This window comes from Trichomycterus rosablanca, chromosome 4 (genome assembly GCF_030014385.1).
Source record: "Trichomycterus rosablanca isolate fTriRos1 chromosome 4, fTriRos1.hap1, whole genome shotgun sequence".
Classification (NCBI taxonomy): domain Eukaryota; kingdom Metazoa; phylum Chordata; class Actinopteri; order Siluriformes; family Trichomycteridae; genus Trichomycterus; species Trichomycterus rosablanca.
In genome coordinates this window covers 56094990-56106354 of record NC_085991.1, presented here as the reverse complement: position 1 = coordinate 56106354, position 11365 = coordinate 56094990, and the positions used below count along the sequence as shown (strand labels likewise).

General features: G+C 40.5%; 1 protein-coding gene across 2 annotated transcripts in view; it reads left to right on the top strand.

The window, feature by feature from the left end:
• Window positions 1-7124: 7124 nt before the first annotated feature.
• Window positions 7125-11365, top strand: part of dspa (desmoplakin a) — a 52370-nt gene continuing 48129 nt past the window's right edge. For both annotated transcript variants that reach the window (XM_062994595.1, XM_062994592.1), the window contains exon 1: window positions 7125-7525. In XM_062994595.1, coding sequence (XP_062850665.1) covers window positions 7365-7525 — 161 coding nt within the window. In that variant the 5' untranslated portion in view covers window positions 7125-7364. The remainder of the gene's footprint in view (window positions 7526-11365) is intronic.

Genomic DNA, 11365 nt, shown 5'->3' with positions numbered 1-11365 from the left:
AAACACTGGAGTAAACACTGAGGTAAACACTGGGGTAAACACTGGGGTAAACACTGAGGTAAACACTGGACTAAACACTGGGGTAAACACTGGAGTAAACACTGGGGTAAACACTGGGGTAAACACTGAGGTAAACACTGGAGTAAACACTGGGGTAAACACTGGGGTAAACACTGAGGTAAACACTGGAGTAAACACTGGGGTAAACACTGAGGTAAACACTGGGGTAAACACTGGGGTAAACACTGGGGTAAACACTGAGGTAAACACTGGAGTAAACACTGGGGTAAACACTGAGGTAAACACTGGAGTAAACACTGGAGTAAACACTGGGGTAAACACTGAGGTAAACACTGGGGTAAACACTGAGGTAAACACAGAGGTAAACACTGGAGTAAACACTGAGGTAAACACTGGGGTAAACACTGGAGTAAACACTGAGGTAAACACAGAGGTAAACACTGGGGTAAACACTGAGGTAAACACTGGGGTAAACACTGAGGTAAACACAGAGGTAAACACAGAGGTAAACACTGAGGTAAACACTGGGGTAAACACTGGAGTAAACACTGGAGTAAACACTGAGGTAAACACAGAGGTAAACACTGGAGTAAACACTGAGGTAAACACTGAGGTAAACACTGGGGTAAACACTGAGGTAAACACAGAGGTAAACACTGGGGTAAACACTGGAGTAAACACTGAGGTAAACACTGGGGTAAACACTGGAGTAAACACTGGAGTAAACACTGAGGTAAACACAGAGGTAAACACTGGGGTAAACACTGGAGTAAACACTGAGGTAAACACTGGGGTAAACACTGGAGTAAACACTGAGGTAAACACTGGGGTAAACACTGGAGTAAACACTGAGGTAAACACAGAGGTAAACACTGGGGTAAACACTGGAGTAAACACTGAGGTAAACACTGGGGTAAACACTGGAGTAAACACTGAGGTAAACACTGGGGTAAACACGAGTAAACACTGAGGTAAACACTGGGGTAAACACTGGAGTAAACACTGGGGTAAACACTGGGGTAAACACTGGAGTAAACACTGGGGTAAACACTGGAGTAAACACTGGGGTAAACACTGAGGTAAACACTGGAGTAAACACTGGGGTAAACACTGAGGTAAACACTGGAGTAAACACTGAGGTAAACACTGGGGTAAACACTGGGGTAAACACTGAGGTAAACACTGGACTAAACACTGGGGTAAACACTGAGGTAAACACTGGAGTAAACACTGGGGTAAACACTGGGGTAAACACTGAGGTAAACACTGGAGTAAACACTGGGGTAAACACTGGGGTAAACACTGAGGTAAACACTGGAGTAAACACTGGGGTAAACACTGAGGTAAACACTGGGGTAAACACTGGGGTAAACACTGGGGTAAACACTGAGGTAAACACTGGAGTAAACACTGGGGTAAACACTGAGGTAAACACTGGAGTAAACACTGGAGTAAACACTGGGGTAAACACTGAGGTAAACACTGGGGTAAACACTGAGGTAAACACAGAGGTAAACACTGGGGTAAACACTGGAGTAAACACTGGGGTAAACACTGAGGTAAACACGCCCCTGTCCCAACTTTTCTGGAGCGTGTTGCAGTTATAACATTTCGAGTGAGAGTATAATAGAAGGATTAAAGGAGCAGGAAATATTTATTATTGTTCTGGTTTTATCTGAATAAAGTCAGAATAGATTCAGATCCTCACTTCTGCTCTATTTATATTGTTCCTTCTGTCCCAACTTTTTTTAAAACATCAGTTTTACATGAAAAATACACTGTAAAATGTATTAAATGCACATTTTCCTAATGTCCCTAATATTAGAATTTTTTTTAAATAAAAAACCTTATTGTTGTACTGACTGTAGTAATGTGTGCATTATGATGGTGCAGGGCGGAGTCGGGGTGTGTATACTTATTATAACGTACAGTATTAGTGTGTGTGGGAAAGTGTTCAGTGTTCAGGTGTGTCAGACCGGACCAGGTGAGTTCATCACATCAGTGATTCATCTACTGCACGTTCATCACCGTCTCAAACTTCCAGCATAAACACCTGAGAGACTTTCAGACGACGGTGCAGCTTCATAATCACAGAGAGCGAGTGCCTGAGCGACCTGCCTGCAGTCCAGATCTGTCCATCATGAGGCGGAGAATCAGGCGGCGGAGAGCACGGACTGTTGAGCAGCTAAATCTCGTATCGGGGAACACAGGGGGGAACACAGGGGGGAACACAGGGGGGAACACGGGGGGAACACGCCCCCGTCCTGACTTTTCAGATTCTAAACGTGTTTCTATTTACAAACTAGAATGAAGTTGATCAGTGAAACACTGAAAGTTAAAGAAAGATTCTTCATCACGTCCCAACTTTTCTGGAAATGCGGTTTGTAAACAAGGTTAAATTAAGTGGGGCGCCCAGGTGGAGCAGCGGGATATTCCACTAGCACACCAGCGCCGAGATTCTGAACTCCTCGGTTTCGAAACTCGACGTTGCCACCGGTCGGCTGGGCGCCATCTAGCGGGCATGATCGGCAGTGCCTGCAGGGAGGCATGACCGGACTATGTGGGCGGGGTCTTCAAACTCTGTGTAAGGACCTTGATTAGCAGATGGAGGCGCCTGTGCAGAGTGCATGGGTGGGTTCCGCTAAGAGCTGCACGCGGGTCAGAGGAGGCGTGAGCAGCAATATACCCTCCTCACCTACGACCAGGGATCCACCAGCAGGGGGAGACAAACTGGGAGAAAACACAGAAATAAAACAGAAATAAACTGTCACCTCATGCCAAGACAAAATGTAAGGATCTACTTTTTATTAAATAAGGTAATTATGTTCTAATCATTGTCAGAGAAACGTAGCAGTCGCAGAAGTCGTGTCGATATTCCACTTTGACTTTCACCGCCGTCACACTTCATAGGAAATAACGGCACAGCGGCGCTAAAGCGGTTTTGTCTCTTCTCGTGTGAATGCGCCGGTGCTGAAGGGAATACGGTATTCCAACATCGAGCATCTCCAGCATTAAGAAGCGTCAGGAAACAATAAAGAAGTAAAACTAAAGTGCAGCTTTTATTGCATTTGTATTGGTGTGTACCTGTTAGTAATTGTATTTCAGTGTGTTTATATTATATTTGTGTTATTTTCAGTGTTTAAGTGTCAAAAACAACCTCATTATTTTACATGAGACTAAAATATCTGCAGCTCCACGGGACCATGGACGCATTAACAGGTTTCACAAACGTCCTTATGGGGAAAAATACCTCGAAACTCAACGTCTTTAAAACTCAACACCACTCCCAGAACCCACTGACGTCCAGTTTTAAGGTACCAGCTGTATATTGTTAATATATTTGTATCCAAAATGACTTTCATGACCAGTAAAACCAGTACTGTATTAAATATTCAGGTACTAAGGGGGTCATTACTTTTTCACACACAGTCAGTTGGTGAGATATAAAGATATAAGAATGTAAAAGTGTGTTTGTGTTTACTGATGTGTGTGTGTCCACATATTTTTGGTCACATACTGCCTGTAAACCAGCAAAAACAGAAGAAACCAGGACGGGGGGCAAATACTTTTTTCCCCACTCTGTGTGTGTGTGTGTGTGTGTGTTCAGGTAGATCAGGGCGTGGGCTGGAGTGAAGATAAAGCAGTAAGGTGTGTATGATGGGTGTGTAAAGGCTACTGGAACAACCGGCTCCACCCTTACACACACACACACACACACACACACACACACACACACACACACACACTGCTGAGCCTGGCATGGCACAGAAACTGTAAGGTGCCAGTAAATATGCCATGATAAACACTGGGCGTGGTTCTTCTGTGGGTTTAAGGTTAGAGTGGTACAGATAGGGTAGAGATAGTACAGGGATGTATTTCCCTTCCTTCATCCAGCAGCTCCTTCCGTGTGTGTGTGTGTGTGTGTGTGTGTGTGTGTAGAGAAATTTGGGAAGTGTCTGTGAGAAACTGAATAATACGGAGTCACAGAATTCCAGTACAGGGCGTGGCACACACACACACACACACACACACACACACACACTCACACTCATGTGCGCAGTGTGTGTGTGTGTGTGTGTGAGAAACACACACACTCACACTCCGTATCTGAAACTACAAACACCAGTCATGAAACTTCATACTGGTCAGGGCTGCAGTATATCCAACCCCCCCCCCCCCCCCCCCCCCCCCCTAATAAAAACACACCCACTCACTCACCCCTAGGGCTAAATCTGATCAGCAAACCCATGTGGAGAGCATCAGAATGCACGCAGTACTGGACCTGTGATTACACTCTTTCTGTCAGTCAGGTTATAGACACGTCCCCCCAGGGTCCTGCACTGCTCAAACACAAACATGACGGACTCATGTGCTAAACCACCAGCATCATGGAGTCACCACTCGTACCAAGATCTTAAACATCTGAAGCTGGAGCTTCTCTTCATGTCTTTATAGAGCTTTATAGAGCTCGCTGATGCTGCAACAGGAGAGGTCCTTCCCTAAACTGCTGGTGACTGAAACACATGTATTTAAACATTATAAATATAAAACATCCATAATAAATCCAATAATAAACATCCATTCCTGCATTTCAGTCCTGCAACACATTCCAAAATGAGTTGGGATGGGGTAATTTAGGGCGAGTAATGAGGTAAAACACTAAATAATGAGGTGATGTTAAACAGGTGATGTGAACAGGTGATTGTAATCATGGTTTGGTACAAAAGCAGCATCCAGGAGAGGCTGAGAGTCTCTGATGAGTAAAGATGATCAGAGGATCCAGTTTGTCCACAAATGTGTGAGAAAATGATTGAAATGTTTAAAAACAATGAACCTCAAAGAAAGATGGGAAGGGATTTGCATGTTCTCCCTCTACAGTGCATAATATCATTAAACCATTTCAGTGTGTAAAGGTGGAGGGTGCAGCTTAATCTGAACGCTCGTGATCTTCCATCCCTCAGACGACATCAAGAACCTCCACTCAACACTAGCTGATAGAACCACATGGGTGAGGGATTAGTTTATCAAACCTTTATCAGCTCTACAATACAGAGTTACTGCACTAATCATACTTAACACTTTACTGTGCAAAAAAGAAGCCTCATGTTAACCATGTCCAGAAGCGGCGTCTACTTCTCTGGGCTCGGAGGCATCTAGGATGGACCATCACACAGCGGAGACGTGTATTGTGGTCAGACGAATCAGCATTTTTCAACAAGACGATGCAAACCCACCTGCTGCACACATTACAAAGGCGTGACTGCAGAAGAAGAGGGTACGGGTACTGGACCGGCCTGCCTGCAGTCCTGACCCGTCCCTGATAGAGAACGAGTGGAGGATTTTGAAACGACGACGACCCCCCGTACTGCTGCACATCTTAAGACGTGTTTGCAGGAAGAACGAGACAAAATATAAAAGCTGAGACACTAAATCACTCGCTCTCCTCGGTGCCAAAACCTCTTTTAAGTGGTGAAAAGAAGCGACGACATTACAAAGTGGTAAATGCTTTACTGTCCCAACTTTTTTTGGAACGTGTTGCAGGTCTGAAATGCAGGAATGGATGTTTATTAATAAATGAAATGAAGTTGAGCAGATAAAAGATGAAATATCTCAGCTTCATCCTGTCTGACATCAAATAAACGTCAAAGTCAGTGTAAGAAACTCTGTTTATATTTTATTTACATTTTTCATGCTGTCCCAACTTTTTCTGATTTGGGGTTGGACCTCAGACACGTAACTCGTATGAAACAGATCTGAGTTCCTTCACGCTTCACTAAATTCCTTCCATTTTAATGAAACCACATGAAGCTCTGACATGTTGATCTGAAGGAACTGGATCTCAACCTCACCGACTGTGGAATGAATTACATTTATATATTTACACTGATCAGCCATAACATTAAAACCACCTCCTGTCCATTTTATCAGCTCCACTTACCATATAGAAGCACTTTGTAGTTCTACGTACAATTACTGACTGTAGTCCATCTGTTTCTCTACATGCTTTGTTACCCCCTTTCATGCTGTTCTTCAATGGTCAGGACCCCCACAGGACCCCCACAGAGCAGGTATTATTTAGGTGGTGGATGATTCTCAGCACTGCAGTGACACTGACATGGTGGTGGTGTGTTAGTGTGTGTTGTGCTGGTATGAGTGAGTGGATTTAACACCTCACTGTCGCTGCTGGACTGAGAATCGTCCACCAACCAAAAATATCCAGCCAACAGCGCCCCGTGGGCAGCGTCCTGTGACCACTGATGAAGGTCTAGAAGATGAGCGACTCAAACAGCAGCAATAGATGAGCGATCGTCTCTGACTTTACATCTACAAGGTGGACCGACTAGGTAGGAGTGTCTAATAGAGTGGACAGTGAGTGGACACGGTGTTTAAAAACTCCAGCAGCGCTGCTGTGTCTGATCTACTCATACCAGCACAACACACACTAACACACCACCACCATGTCAGTGTCACTGCAGTGCTGAGAATCATCCACCACCTAAATAATACCTGCTCTGTGGGGGTCCTGTGGGGGGCCTGACCATTGAAGAACAGCATGAAAGGGGGTAACAAAGCTTGTAGAGAAACAGATGGACTACAGTCAGTAATTGTAGAACTACAAAGTGCTTCTATATGGTAAGTGGAGCTGATAACATGGACAGTAGGTGGTTTTAATGTTATGGCTGATCAGTGTAAATATATATAACATCCATACATTTATACATCTAACTGTTGCTGCATGATTATTGTTTAGTACCAATATAGAATGAGATTATAGATTATTACGAAGATCAAAGTTAGAATAATGAACCACTAGTGCTAGTTAACTGCTGATCACTAGGTTACCCTGATCTACAGTTTAATACTGGATCGATAACCGTGTGTGATGACGGTATCAGGTGGCTCTCCTGTAGTTTAGGATTTATTTGGGTCCAGCCCTGATTCCCTTCTCCACACGTCCCAGGAGGGAGGAGTCAGAGGTGAATGGGACGATCCTGGAGAACTGGGATGCACCCTGGGAGGTGGTGGTGGGTTTGGTCTGGTTTTGTTCGGACTGGTATGAGCGCAGTTTCCGTGTTTGAGAGAACAGAAAGTGACCAGAGGAAGAACCAGGGGAGGAACCTAGAGAGGAGAACCACACCGCGCTGAGGGAATACAGGATCGATCTGATCTGGTTCAGTCTGATCTTCTGGATCGTTCAGCTCGGGTTTAGAAGCTGTCGGTGAGACCGGACTGAGGAACCCGGTGCGCACTTTAGGACTCTCGAACCGTGTGCAGGTGTGTGCAGAACCTGAGCAGACGTGGAGGGCCACAGGATCCAGAACTCCCCGTCCCGAGCTCCCACCATGTCGCGCTCCAGCATGCGCAACGAGCAGCTCTACATGAGCGGGAACGGGTTCCAACCGGAGCTGAGCGCGGAGCACTACAGCCGGGGGCCGGGGGTGTACTCCGGCAACAGCTACACCCTCACACACGGTGGGAACTACAGCATGAAGGGACAGCAAGCGTGAGTCAATCATTAACACACACACACACACACACACACACACCTCACACACACACACACACACACACACACAATGCATTCAGACTCGAACCTAAAAACAGAAACACTTGAGACTGATTGTTCCTCAGTGTGCAGGAGACAAAAAACACCGTCAATAAATAATAATAAATATTATTATTATTATTTATAAAGTTCATCTGTATTAAACAGTTTTACTTTGTAACTTTGAGAAATGAAAAGAACTTCTTTCATCTTTTGTAACGTAGATCTTAATTATATAAAGAAATAAAACATTATTATAGTATAGCATTCAAACCAGTTACAGAACACACCAAAACCAGTTAATTACGGTTTAAAACCAGTTTAAAAAAAGACCAAAACAACTTAAAACCAGTTAAAAACCAGACCAAACCCAGCTCAATACCAGAACATACAGAACAGACCAAAACCAGTTAATAACGGTTCCAAACCAGTTAAAAAAAACCAGCCTGATACCTTTCAAAACCAGTTACAGAACAAACCAAAACCAGTTAATAACTTTTCAAAACCAGCCCGATACCATTCAGAGCCAGTTACAGAACATATCAAAACCAGTTTAAAAACCAAAACCAGACCAATACAGCTTAAAACCAGACCAATATCATTAAAACCAGTTTAAAACCAGACCAAAACCAGCTTAATATAATTTAAAACCAGATTAAAAAGCAGACCAAAACCAGTTAACGTTTACCAATTACCATTCCAAACCAGCCCGATACCATTCAGGGCCGGTTAAAAAATCAACCCAGTTTAAAAACCAGACCAAAACCAGTCCTATACAATTCAAAACCAGTTTAAAACCAGATAAAAACCAGCTCAATATTATTCAAAACCAGTGACAGAACATACCAAAACCATTTGATAACTGTTCAAAACCAGTTTAAAAACCAGACCAAAACCAGCTCAATATCATTAAAACCAGTTTAAAAACCAGACCAAAACCAGCTCAATATTATTCAAGACCAGTTGAAAACCAGACCAATACAGGTATTATATTATTCAAAACCAGTATTATTCATATTATTCAAAACCAGTAACAGAACAGACCAAAACCAGTTAATAATTGTTTAAAACCAGTTTAAAAAACACACCAAAGCCAGTTTAAAACCTGACAAAAACCAGCTCAATACCAGAACATACAGAACAGAGCAAAACCAGTTAATAACAGTTCCAAATCAACTTAAAACCAGCTCAATACAGCTTAAAACCAGTTTAAAAACCAGCCCAATACCATTCGGCATTCAGAACCAGTTAAAGAACCAGACCAAAACCAGCTTAATACCATTAAAACCAGTAACAGAACAGAGCTGAACTAAATCCAGTAGAATGATGACACTGTAAATATAATAATAATGTATACGTATAAAATCACCTGTTATATACAGTATATACATTTATATATAATTAAAATAATGATGTAGTGTATGTATAAAATCATTTCTGTATTATATATATATAATAATGTAGTATACGTATAAAATCATCTCTGTATTATATATATATAATAATGTAGTATACGTATAAAATCATCTCTGTATTATATATATATTTATATATATATAATAATGTAGTATACGTATAAAATCATCTCTGTATTATATATATATTTATATATATATAATAATGTTGTATACGTATAAAATCATCTCTGTATTATATATATATTTATATATATATAATAATGTTGTATACGTATAAAATCATCTCTGTATTATATATATATAATAATGTTGTATACGTATAAAATCATTTCTGTATTATATATATATAATAATGTAGTATACGTATAAAATATCTCTGTATTATATATATATTTATATATATATAATAATGTTGTATACGTATAAAATCATCTCTGTATTATATATATATATAATAATGTAGTATACGTATAAAATCATCTCTGTATTATATATATATATAATAATGTTGTATACGTATAAAATCATTTCTGTATTATATATATATATATAATAATGTTGTATACGTATAAAATCATTTCTGTATTATATATATATATATAATAATGTAGTATACGTATAAAATCATTTCTGTATTATATATATATATATAATAATGTTGTATACGTATAAAATCAGCCCCGCCTCCTCTGTGATGTGTACAAGCTGTATCATTATCATTCATGTATCAGCTGCTGGGGGTCTACAGCTGTGCTATAATAATAAACTCCGACGCTCACAGTCAGTGGTGGAATATCTCAGAGGGATGAGAGTTCCTGACCTGACTGGTTGCAGCGTCGGCGTGGTGTTACAGAACCCTGCTGGAATTTAGGGAGCGCTGTAGATCCGCCCGTTCCTTCACAAACCAGTGTAAAGAGAGAGACCGCAGGGTTCAGAGAAACGCTGGAATTAAAGGGCGTGTCCCAATACTTCTGACCATACAGTGTACAGGACTGATAAAAGGGATTCATGGGTCTGCTTGTGCAACCTAATAAAAAAAAAAAGTAAATAAAAAAATAATAATAATAAAAAGAATAAAATAATAATTATAATAGTAATAACAATAATAATAATAATAAAGAATAAAGTAATAATAATAAAATAATAATAATAAAATAATAATATTAAAAATAATACAAATAATAATAATAATAACAACAATAACACAAAATTTATAAAAAAAAAAACATGATAATAAAAAATAATAACGGTAATAATAATAGTATTAGTAATAAAAATAATAATAATAATATTATATTATTATATTTATTATATTATAATTCTTAATATTATTAATATTAAAAAATAATAGTAAATAATATTAATAATAATAATAAAATAATAATAATAACAATAATAATAACAACAACAACAATAATAATAATATAATAATAATAATAATATGAATATGAATAATAATAATAACTATAATATTAAAAATAATAATAATTTTAATAATAATAATGTTATTTTTAGCTCTCTGGTTAAACAACTGGCAGTGACTTTGACTGCCATTGTCAAGATGCCAGCATGTGCGGTAGAAGAATACCAGAGCATAGCGTGGTCCTTTGTTAGCCCTTTACGACTGACTACATTTGTTGTACTACCGTTGCTCAACACCCACTGTTGATGATGCATCTTTGGTTTCCAAAAACTAGTGGAAACGCGGACCCATACTTTAAAAAGCACCAGGGTTCTAAGAAGCCCGAGCGGAACCGGTTCAAGAACCAGAGTTCTTCAGGTCGAAAAGCGCTATCTATGTCACTTGTGTCATGAGTGTGCAGGGGAGGCAGGTATATCCAATCTGTGACGATGCCAAAATGGAAGGGGTGTGTGGGGGTGTGTGGGGGGGGGGGGGGGTACAGAGTCATGCACCAGCAGGTGAGGTGGTGGTGGAGTCACCAACATTTCAGGATTGAATTATTTAATGATATTATGGTCATCAGGAACAACAATGATTTGCCTAAAAGTATGTGGACACCTGACCATAAGCTTGTTGGACTTCCAGTTCCAAAACCATGAGCATTAAATGGAGAGACGTCTCCAGTCCTGACTGTAACAGCACACCCTTTCGGGAAGGTGGGAAGGCTTCAGGCACTGATCAGTGGGTCAGTGATCCAGTTCATCTCAAAGGTCTTCCATGAGATTGATGTCAGGGCTCTGTGCAGGTCACTGAAGGTCTTCATGGAGCTTAGTGTTGTTGTGTGTTGGGTGCAGCAGGTTTAAGGGGTTAACAATGCAGCTCAGGTAAAAGTTTACGCTCATTTGAAATACATGGTATGCATTCCATACCAGCGAGACAAGCTCCTCCCTGTAGGTTCAGAATTCAAAAGCTGGGGTT